Source organism: Leptonychotes weddellii, chromosome 12 (assembly GCF_054177405.1).
Source record: "Leptonychotes weddellii isolate Sample4059 chromosome 12, ASM5417740v2, whole genome shotgun sequence".
NCBI classification, from domain to species: domain Eukaryota; kingdom Metazoa; phylum Chordata; class Mammalia; order Carnivora; family Phocidae; genus Leptonychotes; species Leptonychotes weddellii.
The window spans coordinates 29017574-29033780 of NC_138380.1; the positions used below are offsets into that span (position 1 = coordinate 29017574).

At 40.5% G+C, this 16207-nt stretch overlaps 1 protein-coding gene across 3 annotated transcripts in view; it reads left to right on the top strand.

Annotated features, from left to right (window-relative positions):
- Positions 1 to 15854, top strand: part of CTTNBP2 (cortactin binding protein 2) — a 151419-nt gene extending 135565 nt beyond the window's left edge. For 2 of the 3 annotated variants that reach the window (XM_081800201.1, XM_081800203.1), the window contains 7 exons: positions 1588 to 1766; positions 4274 to 4479; positions 5144 to 5329; positions 8107 to 8170; positions 9589 to 9721; positions 10807 to 10905; positions 14899 to 15854. In XM_081800201.1, coding sequence (XP_081656327.1) covers positions 1588 to 1766; positions 4274 to 4479; positions 5144 to 5329; positions 8107 to 8170; positions 9589 to 9721; positions 10807 to 10905; positions 14899 to 15096 — 1065 coding nt within the window. In that variant the 3' untranslated portion in view covers positions 15097 to 15854. The other variant, XM_081800202.1, reaches the window with a different exon arrangement.
- Positions 15855 to 16207: the final 353 nt, after the last annotated feature.

Genomic DNA, 16207 nt, shown 5'->3' on the forward strand with positions numbered 1-16207 from the left:
AGAATGGTACATTTTTTTTCACCAAGGATGAACCTACATTGATAAATCATAATCACCCGAAGTCCATAGTTTACCTAAGGGAAAAATATGGAAGGCCTCGTGAATTTGCATGTTATCCTCTGAAAAGTCCCAGTTTTATTCTGTAGATGTGGCACTATTTCAGGTAAAATGGACCTCCCCCACATCCAGCTCACTGGTACACATAGTTTGTAAAGGATTTAATTTACTTCCACACTGTGTTTGAGAATGGGAATGTGGGGTGTGCTGTGAAGAATAGGAAGGGGGAGGGATAATGCCTTTCGCTTACCAAGAGTCACTTCAAGTAGGTTAATAAAACAGATTCCTTGGGTACATGTGCAATGGGAATGAATGACTCCTGCAAAACCTCAGAAATCTTGTAACTGTTTAACAGAACCAAATCTTTGGGGAGGGGGTACTTAGACATGCACCGGCTCTTGATCACAATTTCTTCCTCCAATTCCTGAAAGGAATATAAGTCAAGAGGCCTTTCAGGACAATACCAGGCATCCTACTGGTATTTAATAAACAATAATTGTAATTTTATTAAGAAGAAGTAAATATTCAATTATCATTAATTGTAGTACATGATCTTATTCTTGCAGGAAGAGTATCAGAGAAATACAACTATTCCTCTTTTGAAGAGAAGGGAAACTGTAAGAGCTCCCAGGGCCTTATGTAACACAGTAATACCGTTTTAACAGAGCTGCTAGGATCGCTGAACCACTCTTTCATTTTGACTTGGCCAAATTATATCCCTTCAAGTAGGACATACCCATATTCATAAACTATCCCCAGTCTTAATATCATAATAACTTGGTAAAACCAAGATTTATAGGAATCCCTTTCTTCTAAAGTACTGAGTTAACTGCTGTATCTGACTTCTAAATAATTGAAGGATATTTCTCCTAATACTAAAGAAATCTTTGTCCTTTTGTGAAGCCTCTATACTAAAAAGGGACTTGATTTTGTAGAACATAATTCTAAAAACTGCTACCATCAAACCATGTATATTATGTTCTATTATTTAAAATTTGCATGTTTAAAAATTTCAAAACAAATTTCTTTATGTCAGCAGAGTTCTGTACATTTTGATGAAGTTAGCATTTTAGTTGAGACCTTCCTCCTAAGGAAATTAAAATTAATACAAAGTGAACATGCCACAGATCTAGATGGACCATCTTGTCTCTTAACCAAATATTGTTTCATGAAATCAAAATCCTTTTTTAACACCTACTTACTATGTGCAAGGCCCTGTGAAGTACTCTGTATGCATGTGGATAATAATTTCTACCAGAACTGATAGTTAAGAATTTGTGTAAGGTTTCCTAGTCTTCTTACTGCTCTTTTGTGTCTGAACGCTTTCATTGCACGTAATAAGCTACAGATCTGTATCTCATGGAACACACATAATAGTATTAGCTGTCCCTCCTTCACCCACCTCAGGTGGATCAGATTCAGCTAGTTTTTTGTTTTACAGTTTTAAATGTTTGTATTTTTCATTTTTGAACTGTTAAAAGAAGCACTGTTCTAAGCCAAGCCCCACGTCCGGACTCTCTGTCTCTGTAGTTCAGAGGTCAGGTGCCCTCCCCCTGTGATCCTGTGTGCAAGACCGTCGACTGGGCCCTGGCCGTCTGGCGCCAGCTCAACTCCTGCCTGGCCCGCTTGGGCACACCTGAAGCACTTCTGGGGCCAAAGTATTTCCTGTCTTGTCCTGTAGTCCCAGGACATGCCCAAGCGACAGTGAAGTAAGTGTTATTTCTCCTTACTTACCTATTTAAAATAGAGCCATGGCCAAGGAGCTCTGCACTTCCCATCAGAGGACGACCGTGACTCATCTGTTGCTAAGTAGCTCCTAAGGAAACTTTTTACTAAGAACTAGTAAGTAGCAGTTTCCAGCTGTTAACAAAAGTCTCCTCAGAGTCCTGTTCAACATACAGTGCGGTGTCTCCTGCGAAAGGCCTACATGAGAAATTCATCGAGGATCTTATAACCAAAAACGAAAGCTTACATTCTGTTGATGAATTAAAAAGCTTCCTCCTTGGGGCGTCTGGATGGCTCAGTTGGTTAAGTGTCCAACTCTTGATTTCTGCTCGGTTCATGAGCTCGAACCCCGTGTGCTGGGCGTGGAGCCTGCTTAAGATTCTTTTTCCTTCTGCCCCTCCCCCCACTCTCTTTCTCTCTCTCTCTCAAAAAAAAAAAAGCTTCCTCCTTTATTAATGATACTTAAATACTATGTTTTCCTTTGTAACAGCTTATGAGAATAGACATATTAACAATAAAGTTAATGAAATAGAAAATCAAGAGGAAAAAATGTATCACCATCCAGCTTAGTAAGGTTCTGTGATTAACTGTTAGCATCGATTCTGTACTTTCTGGCATCCTGGGCAGAAATCCATTTTGGAAAGCAGGGCATACAAATAATCTATCTTCCTATTGTAACAAATGGTCAATTTCAAAACAGCTAATTGGGGGAAAGGAAGAATTACAATAATAAAATGTATACAGCGTTTTCTTGCTGAAGAGCAGAAATATATTTATTCATGTAATCACCTCTTTTTTCATCAGTATTATAATTAACTTTAAGCCTTTCTCACATCCAGAGTCTCAAGATTCTTGGGAGCTAATCTGGGCCTTGCCTATCATTGCCAACAACTACAGGGACTCTGCTGTGAGATGCGTACGCTACTTGCAAGCTAGCAAGTTCGGCTGCTGCAAGCGCGTGACTCCGGGGCAGAAGCCGAGGACTCCAGCCCTGAGCGCAGCCCCAGCCTGTCCCTCACCCACGCAGTGGCTCTCCCTGCGCCTCAGGCCCCGGGGGGGGGGTGACGGACAGTGGCCCATGGATCCCAGCTGCCGAACTCGGAGCTTGAGAATCCCCCAGGCTCCTAAAGGGGGCTGCTAGCAAATCTGCCCGCCTTTTGCCCTGGAAGGAAGTACCACTTTCATTATCCTAGTAAGGAAAACAAATCTGCCTTCTCCAGAAGGAGACATTGTCTCTCTCTTCCAAGGCTGTTTGCATTACTAACTAACATCCTTGAAAAGAGAGCCAAGAAGTGGACACTCGATGTGCAGACATGCCATGGAGGATTGTCTCCCAACAGCTGTGTTCAGGAAGCGCTACTTTTTTTTTAAACCAAATCTTACCATCTTTACCCCTTAATACCTTTAGGAGTGCTTGCGCAGGTCTGACACATGGTACAGAACACCAGATTTTTGTCTTTATTCCCCTCTTACAGTTTTCTTTTTTCTCTTGAATTACATATCATTAGACATTAACAGAGAAGCTTAATATACAGATGCTTGATACCTGGGCAAAAGTTTTAAGTCTTGAAAGGCTTACGCCAATATTTAATAGCTTTGAAAACTTCATTATACTGGGAGATGTGGTTTAGCTTCTACAGCCTTGAAACAAGTGTTTTTTTAATGTTGCAACAAAGGAATTTCAGTTGCTGTTGGATGCCCCAACCTTGGGTAAAGTCCCACTGTTACAGCTATTACTACAAAGAGTCCATCTGGGGAGACAGCTGGTGACCCCATCCCCGCTCTGCAGAGCTAAGCCCACCCACGTGCAAACACTGAGCCTTTGCCTTGGGGTGGAGAGATTTAATTTGCCACTGAGTACAAGAGCTACCCCAATTTCAGAAATATTAAAATATATGTATCTTATTAAGGACATATGGCAAATAAGTTTAAGCTATTTAGACATCGATTTCCAGGAAATCTTCTTTCTAGACTTCCACCTGCAAATTTACTTTCCCTTCCATATATTTTATTTATGCATTCATTCAACACACACTTAAGCATTGATTCCTGCTCTCAGTGATCTTAGAAGGTAAAAGGAAAGAGACATGTGAACACTTTCATCTGCAAAACATTGTATTTTTGAGGCAAAGTCAAATATCTTTGATATTGGATAATTTCACTTTTTTAAAAAATAATTTATTTGAAAGAGTACAAGCAGGGGGAGCAGCAGAGGGAGAGGGAAAAGGAAAGGCAAACTCCCTACTGAGCAGGGAGCCTGATGCAGGGCTTGATCCTGAGACCCAGGGATCACCACCTGAGCCAAAGGCAGCCGCCTGACTGACTGAGCCACCCAGGTGCCCCAATTTCACTTATTTCAAAACTGCCTAGGAAAATTAGCATATCTGTAGAAATACTTAATGTTTTTTTCCATGCTCTTCAAACCCGTCCTTCGTGGTGTGGTGTGTAATCTGTGACCGGACCTCACTGCCAACTGCCCTTCTCTTGCAAGGTGGATGGCTAAGCTGTGGAATGCTATCATTGCACCCAGAGTTCAAGAAGCAATATTGTCAAGAGCCTCCGTGAGAAGACAGCCGGGCCTGGGGCTGACAACTGCTAGAAACCACCCAAGCCAAGGACAGCAGGCTGTGGTTAAAGCTGCTCTCAGCATCTTGCTCAATAAAGCCGTGCTGCATGGCTGTCCCCTCCAGAGAGCAGGTATGCAGGTTGGTGCTGGGAGGGGAGGGGAGGAAATTCACTCTTACATAATACTTGTTTGAATTCATTATAAGGGAGCTCTTCTTTCTTCGGAAGTAAAGAAATTATCTTGACTTTAATGTACATTTGACACCATTGTCCCAGAACTTTTAAAAATTTTTTTTAGTCTTCCCTCCTAAAAATTTTATTTAAATTCAATTAACAAATAATGTATTATTAGTTTCAGATGTAGAGTTCAGTGATTCATCAGTCTTACATAACACCCAGTGCTCATGACATCAAATGCCCTCCTTAATGTCCATCACCCAGTTACCCCCACCTCTTTGCCCTCCAGCAACTCTGTTTGTTTCCTATGATTAAGAGTCTCTTATGGTTTGTCTGATTTCATCTTTTATTTTTTCCTCTCTTCCCCTATGATCCTCTGTTTTGTTTCTTAAATTCCACACAGAAGTAAGATCATATGAGAACTCTCTAAATTATTGGCTCAGTAATTCCAGATCTCCAAGTAAAATTTGCTGGGTCACAACATCCCTGCTTGGGTATTAAGCACAGCCATGATTTTGAAGAATATTTCTTGGAGAATTGCAGTTGTTATATTTTACTTGACTATGAAACGCAGGCTCACTGCCTTCTTTTTGGCAAAACATGATTTGTGTTGTTTCAGAGCTGGACCAGCACACAGCTGATTTCAAAGGAGGAGGTTTCCCATTATCTATAGTCTCAAGTTACAACAGTTGTAGCAAGAAGAAAGGAGAGAGTGGTGCCTGGAGAAAAGTGAGCACCAGTCCTCGCAAGAAGTCTGGCCGCTTCTCTCCTCCGTCCTGGAGTAAGCCGGGCCTGAGCGAGGAAGGTAAGTGAGGCGGCCATGCTGCCTGGAGGCACGTGGGCACTCGGGCTCTGCTTTCGGAGTGTGAGTGTGCTTTTACTTTTCTCACTATGCATTCAACAAAGTTGAGGTTTTCAATGCATATTCTCAGGGAATGAACGCGGGGTAGTAGGTACATTTCTGAAAATATCTGGGAGGAAATAATCGTTTGTTTGTGGCATCCACCATTCAATCTATGTAATACAACAGTTGTACTTAGGCCAAGTTTTCTCCTTTTCTGTGTCATCTCTGAGCCAACCTTAAATTTTTTAAAGTATGTATAGAGATACATTTCATACCAGTTTAAGGCCTTCGTGAATCAATCAGTTTTACACATTTCTTTCTCCTATATCGTGTCAGCTTCTAGTCTACACACTGGAGAGCAAACACAAAAATTCCTGCCCTCTTAGGGTTTATGTTCTCCTAAATTATTAAAAAGATTCAATATAATGGAACATCCTCTATAAAAAAAGAATATGTAAGTTTTTATTCAAACAGGCTAAAACATTTATCTCTGGTGTTAGACCTATGCCTTTTGGCTTTGGCAATAGGGTAATCAGTAATTATACGAATTGACTTTCCTGAAGGAAATCCATATTTGAGTAAGAATGAAAAGATGTTCCAACCTCATATGCATTGTGCATTTCTCATATATGTAATTTGGGGAGCCCCTCCCACCCCCAACATATTCTGTTATGTATAATATCATGCCCATTATATAGTAGAGTTGCTAAAAAGAGAGAATATGCCTAAAATTTTGAAACATGAAAAATTGCCTGTGTTCATTAATGTTTTCATACTTAAAAATCAGCAAAATACAGCATGTATTAATGTTAATACATGCTGAAGTTTTGTAATTACCCCATGCATGTGTCCATAAACTATGACTTTTTTTTTTTTTAATGACTGAATGTAAAGTCACTGAATGAGAGTTTCCTTATACTTTTTTAAGGTGATTGCTGTGTATCTATAATATGATATTCTGATTTTAAGAGCTTGCCATTACTTCCCAGAGTTAGTGTTTGATTCAGGGAGTCAAGTCATTAGACATCAGCCCCCTCCTAAGGCATAGAGACTGCTGAGATGACCTCTGCAGCAAGGATTGTACCTTCCACTTGTCTATCCCTATATGTAGTGCAAAAGAGCTCTAAGATGAGGATTATCTTCTCCATTTCCAGGTAACAAAACTGAGGTTTAGAAACCTTTGGCTGTCTGTCCCTATCACGGGGCTCTGCAACCCATGTTTTTGTTTCTTGCGAGTCCTATGCTGTTTCCTCCATCCATGCCACTCTAATCCCATGGCACATGGAATAATCCATAAGCACTCAAATAACAGGACACCCACCCAGGCTCTTCACTATCGTTTCCAAGTTTATTACAATTTCTGCAGGGTTTAAGACCAGCCTCTGGCTTGAGCCAAATAACTAAACAATAAGCATTGTCAGTGTATACTTTAGAGTGGACAAACAAAATCAATAAAGTGAATATGAATTTAAAACAGTATTAAGTCAAACTCAGAAAACGATTATGTAAAATATTAAAAAGTTAAATTATTGAATATAAGTATAAAATTTATAATTTTATATTTTAATATTTGATATATCAAATGTTATACTCTTGAAACCATATTCAGAAGATTAATAGAATTGTGCGTAACTGGGATATTTCATTTTTTATATTGGTAAATTTTTTCCCCAATAGTTCCATTTGATATTACAATGTTTGGGTTGCTATTGGTTTTTCTGACGCCATTGTTTATCAAAATAGAAACCACTTTGCATTCTACACAGATGACAATGGGTGATTATAAAGTTTGGTAAAGACACAGCCTCTTTTTCTCCTGATGTAAAACAGAAAAGCTATGATGTCAGGTCACAGGCTTCGGGAGACGGGGACCAAGCCCAGGCACCTATCTGGTAATTAGGGAAATCTGATAGCCACCCTTTCTGACAATGACAACAAAAATATGGGCAAAGCAACTAGTATAGAGATTGTCTCTGATGACCTCTTCATGAGGATAGATTCAGCTTTTCACAATCATTCTTTAGAGAGAATTTGTGCTAGCAACACTCCTACAATTTTAGGAGAGGGGCCATTCATTTATAAAAGCAATCCTATGCAGGGAACTCCATCCAGAGCTACTTCCCTGAGGAGAAACGCCTCAAGAGATGGATTCAATCCAAAAACAGTATCAAAGAACAGAGTCCATAGTCTGTTTCTTTTATTTTTTCTTTTCTTTTTTTTTTTAAAGAGTTTGTTTATTTATTTGACAGAGAGAGAAGCACAGCGAGAGAGGGAACACAAGCAGGGGGAGTGGGAGAGGGAGAAGCAGGCTCTCCGCCGAGCAGGGAGCCCAATGAGGGGCTCGATCCCAGGACCCTGGGACTGCGACCTGAGCCGAAGGCCGATGCTTAACGACTGAGCCACCCAGGCGCCCCCAGGAATCTGTATTTTTAATAAGAAGCCAGATGATTCTTTTTTTTTTAAAGATTTTATTTATTTATTTGACAGAGAGACATAGCGAGAGAGGGAACACAAGCAGGGGGAGTGGGAGAGGGAGAAGCAGGCTCCCCGCAGAGCAGGGAGCCCGGACGCGGGGCTCTATCCCAGAACCCTGGGATCATGACCTGAGCCGAAGGCAGACGCTTAACGACTGAGCCACCCAGGCGCCCCCATAATCTGTTTCTTTTAAATACAGAGTTCAAGATGCACAGGGACAATGATTGATTCTACTGAAAATGATTACATTTTTCTTTAAACAGGTATCAAAATTAAAGCTGTATCTCAGCTGAATTATAACAGGAATGCCTCTCTGTCAAAACAAAAGTAAGTTTCCCTTTAACTTGCAGCAAACAATGCATGTTTTCATTATTTGTACATCTATAATGCTATTAATATATTTTTAAAAAATAGAGGTCATTCAAATGCTAGTATTAAACTGAAATCTAACGAATGAATGTGTAATGGTAGGAAAATTTTCTCTTGTAGGTTCTTTGGTCTAATGATCAAATTGATATAAGTCACATTACCAGGAGAAAAATGAATTTAATTTCCTATGTCTGGGAGCCCCAAAGATAGGAGACTCAGGGCCACATCAGGCAGTTGAGGGTTATATTGTCATCCTCAGCTAAGGAATGGTATAGGGGCCTGGGGCTTTGAGGGGAAGGGGGTGAATCACAGGATAAGAGCAGATGCTTGCCCCGCCAGACTGGGGTATTTCAGATAAAAACCTTAGTTCTGGTAGTAGCTCTTTCTAAATTCTAAATTCTTTTAGGTAAGTTTTCCTTGAGTCAGCAGGGTCTTGATTGACTTCAGATCAAAATAACCCACCAGCCAAAGTGACACATTTTGGGATGGCATATTCTCACCTTCACATGAAAACTAAAAAACACGTTCTTTAAGCTCAATATAACTTAACATAAAGCCTTTTTTGCTTGTAGTTTGTTGAAAAGGTTAGAAGTATTAATGGCTTTTTTATCAAACTTGATCATTAATGCTTTTGACATAAAGACATGATGAACAGGCTTTAGATGACTGATGTTTTAAAATGATCACTTTTTCTTATGTTGCTCCTAGGGAATTATTTTAGCTTACAAATTTTGAGGTACAAAAGATGATTTGGTTAATCATGGAAATGTTTGGGCAGCGTGTAAATAGCTCTCCATTGTAACTCAATAAATTGTGTGTCCTGTCACTTGACAGGTGACATTTAGAACCAAGTTCACAGAATTACAGACGGGGGAATTGTAAAGAGAGAGAAGATGGATAAAGGACACCGTAACACATGCGCCTTTCTGCCAGGCACACTGCTGAATCCATTATATACAGCAGCCTATGTAATTTCCCCAGTAACTCTATCATGTAGATAACCCAGAAACTGAAGTGTTAAGGGAAGCGAAAAAAAGAAAATACGACCTGTGGCCATGTTGCTAGTAAGTGGTAGAGCCAAGTTTGAAATTTATAGTTGTTCCAGGGTATCAAACTGTCCCTCTGCTTCCCCAGTATTTCATGTCTTAAGTTTCATCTAGGCTTGGAGAAAGGGAAGAAAAAAGGACTGGAATGTTCTAAACCAAGTAGATTTCTCGGTGAATAAAATTTTGAGTGGGAGTTGCCAAACTGTGCCATCAAGTGACATTTCAGACTCTTTTAAAGGATATTTAGAAACTTTTCCTACCCGATCCCAACTCCCCAAAACTGGATTGTGGTTCCCACTTTGAAAAACTCTTTTCTGAACTTTGTATTAGGTCTTTAGAGAACGATTTATCATTGACATTGAATTTGGAACAAAGACTGTCTCTGGGTTCAGATGATGAAGCAGACCTTGTCAAGGAACTTCAGAGTATGTGCTCCAGCAAATCTGAATCTGATATAAGCAAGGTAAGCAGTACAAAGCGGGGAGGACATGGATTGGCTCCCCCGACAGGAAAGAGATTCTTTAGAGCCACATCATAACACCCATTCCCTGAAAGAAATTCCTGATTGAATAGTATGGTTAATGCTCCAAATCAAATCCTCTTTACCTTGCTTAGAAAAACCCTTTCTTCCAAACTATCTTTTATATAAAAAGGAGTTCTATTCAGTACAGCTCGCTTTTCAAAACTCCTCTGAAAGACCTGAGGTTAAAATTGCATGTTGATTGCATTAGCACAAATCACACCCAACGCATTCAGGCATCACGGTTTCCCTAGGCTTTTCTTCCTTTTTGTTTTTCTAATGTTGGTATACAAGTCACCTATCAATAAGAGAGCATCACAGCAGACTCGTGTTATAGACAGAGGAAAAGCCACAACCTTCCTTACAAGAAAATTTGGCCTCTGTAATGCATATAGTCATAACCTTTTAAGCCGTGAAAATTGAGATCCATATATAGAAATCAATGGACCCAAAATCTCAAAGGCAGTGTCAACAGCTTCAAGTTCAACTTGTTTTGGCACTCTTTTAGCTGCAGCAAATTGAACCAGACTTCCTTGATAAAGGCCTTTTACTTGAAAGGGAGGATAAGAAGGTAGTTATAATGTGAGGTTCCACCGAAAGACTCTTAACTCTTACATCTGAACAATCCAAATCTCCGGAACAAAGTCAAATTGACAGTCTGATTTAACCTTGCTGGAAATGAGCTGAAATACTTACCCACTGGAAAAATAGGTAATGATTAAAATCCTACAATTTTGCCTGGACAGATTTTTTTTTTTCTATAGGGCTCATCATCTGGTCACCTTCTTTTGACTTTTTTTTAAATAATCTCTAAGGAAGGAGGACCTGTTTCTCATGTATTTTCCGGTAGTTTCACTTAAAGGCTTGGAGTCTTTGTTGTGCACAGTATAGGCCTTGAGGGTATGTTCATAGAGCTCCTGAGGGTCAGAGAAGAAGGTAACACATATAGAAAATGCAGATTTTCTATAGTGAATTTAAGTTATGCCTTGAGTGTGTACCTATGACTTGATAAATGGTCTCTTTTCCAGATTGCTGATTCCAGGGATGATTTAAGGAGGTTTGATAGTTCAGGAAACAACCCTGCCTTTTCAGCAACTGTTAATCCAAGAATGCCAGTGTCACCGAAGGTAAGTGCCCATTTCCCTGCAAAATGAGACAAAAAAGGATTGCTGTGGAATGGACTTCCCGAATCTTCTTTCAGTGTGAATCACAGAATTCTTTTTCAACCACAGCTGTGAAAAGAGAAGTATAGTAAAAGTAAGTGTTCAGTAGTTAATCAGGGTTAGAAAGATCACTGTTTAGATAATAGCTTGAAAGAATGATGTAGAAAAGCATTGTGTGTGTCAAAAGTATATATAATGAGACTTCTGTCTTGGTTCTTCTATTTTAAAATGTATTCATTTGAGAACCTTTAAGGTTTCCTGCATTTTAGAATTGCAACAGGCTAAATAATGTAAAGAAAGATCTATCACACCTGAAAAAAAAAAGTCCTTTTTAGGGGGCACCTGGGGGGTTCAGTCAGTTAAGCATCTGCCTTCGGCTGAGGACATGATCCCAGGGTCTTGGGCTGGAGCCCCGCGTCAGGAGTCTGCTTTTCCCTCTCCCTGCTGCTCCCCCGGCTTGTGCTCTATCAATTAAATAAAAAAACTTAAGAAACTGAACTAAAAAGGACTTTTTTTTTTTTTTAAACTTGCCATAATGCGCATTGGCTTCAGTGAGAGGCTTTCCTTTGAAAACAAGGCAGGATGGTAAGTGGCAGAGCGAGGACTATGGTTAATAAAAGCCCAGAGATGGCCCAGCATGGTACTCCTGGGTGAACACACACAATAAAACTACTTCTTACCCAGTAGTTATTTTGTGAGAAGGCAGATTTCATAGAGGCCGTTAGTAAGAGGTGGTTTGTTCACCACGTCACGTGGAGTGTGGCTCACATCCTGTTCTTGTCCCCTCCCGCGGCGGCTGACGAAGACCTGGGGGGTGGGGGGGTTTGCAGAGAGAAGGATTAGAAAGTGAGCATGGTGAGACTATTAAATTATTCATCATCTGCTCACCACAGCCTCTGCTGTCCCACTGCTTCATGAGGTTCCAGTCCCAATTAGTTACACGTGAGCTGTAGGTTTTGGGGGAAGAAGGGGGGGAAGCATTGGCAAGGCTGAGGTCCCAAATAAAAAATACATAACATGATGATCTGTGAAGAAGAGCAAGACAAGACCTTTCTGGCTTGCTATTATCATGTCTGCCTCCCCCACCCTCTCCCCAGTTGGGAACTGTTTAGAAAGCACAGCAAAAACAATTTGGAGAATTGTGAATTCTGGCTGGAAGACATTTTGGTCAGGAGCTGTCCCTCCTGAACACATTTCTTGGGCCTCCGGGACCACTCTTTAGGGTTCCTTGTAGAATAGTCAGTCCATGCAAAGACCAGGAAGAAAAACCGTGAACCTGTTTCTCCAAGGGCCAAGTCACTTTCCTATATAAAAATGTTTACCGGTCGTGACCAGCTGCCATTGTTTAAATGCCTCATGGAGGCAAGGTTTTTGTACCCCTATTTCTCTGTCACAGGACCTTATTGGTTGCTACAATAAGGTACTGTCCACAAAAAATAGTACTGAAAGTGGGATACGCTCAGGGCAACTCAGGACAGCTTGGTTTTAAGAGAGACCTTTAAAAACATGTGTCCTCCTTTACACTCTGGGCTCTTACGCGGTTGAGTTGAGGTGGGTATTAGAACAGCTCCTCCTTCGCACACTGAACACAGGTGGAGGGGCTACCCCGCAAGGGCGAGGAGGTGTTTTTTTCAGAACCTGCCAGCAGAGGGCAAAGTAACACATTGGACAGCCTTCTGAAAGCTTGGCAGGCTCATTTCTTTTCTATCCTTCTGATAAACTCAGCTCGCAGTTCTTGGTTAGATGCCCGGTTCCTTCTGTTATCAGGAAGTAATTCTTTTAAAGTGAGAGCTCTCTGGCTTAGCTGAAATCACTTTCGACAATCCTCATTTGTCACAACAGAACTCTTTACTGCTCCAACAGTAAGGGAATGTAGTGGGATTTATTAATCTGGTGGCAGGTTAGCCTTCTAAATTAAAAACAAATGCACATATTTAAATCACTAATACAACAGACACGGATAGGTTTTCTTCTCATGAAAACCAAGTGACTCCCCCGAAAGCAAAAATTCTCATTTTTGCATAATGAAATCCACTTGAGGATTTGTTTTTAAACCCCAGTGCCCAGATCATGCTTCCTCCACCCCGAGGTTCTGATGTAATTGGTTTGAGGTGCCACCTGGACTTTGATCTGGTCCTCTATTTTGTCCAGCCCCTTTGTTTCTAAATGTATCTTTAGAGGGATTGATAGAGCTTTGTGTAACTTACATGTAATCCACTATTTCTACACCATCCTCTACACCTTCCTGTCTGTCTGCACCCTTTCTCCCCTGTTCACTTATCACAGCCCTCTACCTCCTCAAAGATCCATCTCACTGCCATCTTCTCTACAGTGTTTTCCTTTATTTGTCTCCCCAGCCCATCCCCAACTTCCCCATCTAGAGAGCAGGGATTATAGTATCCTCCTAGCTTCCAGCAGTGAGTCAATATTGAATGAACTGCTCTAATTTAACAATATTACTTTAAAACTTAATTTGGGTGCAGCACTTTTCTATACAAACTAGTAGTTTTCTTTGAGCTTAATATGTACAACATTGATAAGTAACCTTATATGTTTAATAGAACTTTTGGGTCCTAGCCCAGAAAGCATTAAACACCATGAACTCTCCTAGTCCCAGGCTCTTGTACCTCTTAGCCTTAGGGAAAACACCTCCAACCTGTGCTTAGCTGCCCAAGCACACTCTGTGTAGCAGTCACTGGCCCTGTTCTTACACTCCCAGCAGCTCTCCACAGGCCTCCTATTACACCCTCACACCCCCACACCCCAAGCACATGTTTAACTGCAAGGGAAGCTTCTTGTTACTTCATGTCAGCATTTCCTGTCTCAGACCGTAATGATGCACACCGCCCCCCACTTTCATGATGCAGACGGTGGGGTGGACCATGTATCACCTTTTCTCTGTCTGGGCCCTGACACTTACAGATTTCCCTCCCCTCGCTCATAGATTCCATATATCACCCAGCTGCTATCTTTAGCAAAATATGCCATTTCTTCTAAATGTGCCTCACGTGTTGAGTTTCCTGGTGTTTTAGAACAAATTACAAGTTGGGATTGGTCTTACTAGGCCCAGGCCTAAGTCCCATTTTCCAGATTTAGGAAGATGCCCAGGAGAATTCAAAGGCCAGGGGGAATCCACACAGTTACTTTCCTTTAAAAGCCACATTAACTATTTTGCCTGTTAAATTCTAGTTTTACATTTTAAATCTTTTAATGGTTCCATTGCTGTTTAGTTGTATTAAAGGAGAGAAAGTCAGGATCAACTGCTTACGAGGCATGGGGAGCAGCTCAGAGAGGAAGCCTTCCTTCACGTTGGTTGGTTGGCAGAATTTTAGACACTCTAAGGGCAAACACCTTGAGTGAAAGTTGGGAGCCCGAGGTCCGGCCCAGCGTCCTCCCTCTGAGACTGGGGACAAATCACGTCAGCCGTCTAGCTCTGTGGCTGTGCAGGAGGGAAGTGCCCCTGTTACAGCACGGATGGTTTCTGCTCTGGAAGAAACACCCAGAGCCGTGCTCCAGTCTTATAGTTAGTTCATCAACGCATACTTTCTGAGCATTTAATATCTGGTTTCCAGGAAAGCAGAAAAGTGAGGTGACTCACCCAGAGTGAGAGAGTTGATATTTGAGGAGCTGCCTACAGAGACGGTAGCTTTGACTAATCCAGTTTGGTGATGTCTTCGGGGCCAGGACTTCAGGAAGCTGCCAGACTGTGACATTTGATTCACGGACTCTTAGGAGGCCACGAAGGGCCTAAATGAAAATCAGGTGGTGGGTCTGGAGGAAGTTAATCACTCAGCCTCTTCTCTCTATAGTCTGCTGTTTGGTTTTGCAGGAGAACCGTGTTCAGGGAGACTCTCCTCCATGCTGGTGCAGAGACACAGAGCAGGAGGTGAGGACGGCGGTTAGCGGGTGGCCACCAGGTCAGACGTGACAGGCCTGTTCTGCTCTCTCCTCTCACAGGGGGTCAGTCCTCTCAGCAGCCATCAACCGGCCGAATGCAGCAACAGTCCATCAAAGACTGAGTTGGGTGTTTCAAGAGTTAAGTCTTTTCTTCCTGTTCCTAGAAGTAAAGTCACCCAGTGTTCCCAGAACACCAAAAGCAGCAGCAGAAATACAAGGCAAATAGAAATCAACAACAACTCAAAAGAAGAGATTTGAAACTTCCACAAAAACGAACAAGTAGGAAAACTAAACAAATAGGCCTGCCTACAATAGTCTCACTCTCAACTTCTATATATTTCACACACAAACCAAGGACAACAAGATGTAAATACCTTAAAATGAAGGCAATGTTTTCACTGTAATATAAAGTATGAGTGCGGGACCACTATTCAATTTTTTTGTAAAGAATGTATTTATAACCAACATTTTGTTGCTTTTTTTTTTTCTTTCCAATTCTGTAGGATTGAACTTCAATACCAAGAGGTGATGCCAACTTTTCAAGTAGTTTTATAATAGAAATATTGTAATAGTTTTAATCAACATGTTCAGGGGTATTAGAACTGTCAGTGTACTGTATATCTATATATATATATATATCTGTATATTTAAGAAAGTCCATGAAGCATATTGCGTACATGTTATAAAATGTACAACATTGGCTTTTAAATAGAGATAACTTTATGTTCACTTGAATGACTAGAATGGGGCAATAACAAATCATTTCTAAACAGTTACTTTCCATTAAAAGCCATATTAAGTATTTTGCCTGTTAAATTCTAGTTTTACATTTTAAATCTTTTAATGGTTACATTGCTGATTGGTTGCATTATGTATATTTATGCTTATCAGAGTTTGCATTATGACTCCAGAAAATATGAAATTATATAATGCAATAAAAGTGTTATCTTTCTTACAAAAGTTTTGTACCTAAGTGAATATAACTGCAAATGCTTCAATAAATTAATTTAGTTAACTCCCTCTTCGATTTAATTCTAGTAGCACAACTGATTGATAAAAGTTGATATTTTCTGGAAGTGTTTCTTCAAAAATTACTAATGAAATGACATATACAACTCAAAGTTAAAATGCTTTGACATCAATAAAATATTGAATTAGTGAAATAATTTTGCCGTAGTTTCTATTTATAGCTCTTAGTAGTTTATCCATGCAACAGAGATTTGTGTTCAATTATAAAATGTGTTCTCCCTGTTGGTATTTCACTAGCTGTTCACAGAAAGGCCCACCCCTGTTAGAAAATGTTAAATAAAACATTTAAGTGGAGCTCTAAGAATTAGGTGTTCAGTAAACAAAACATATATTTCTCTCA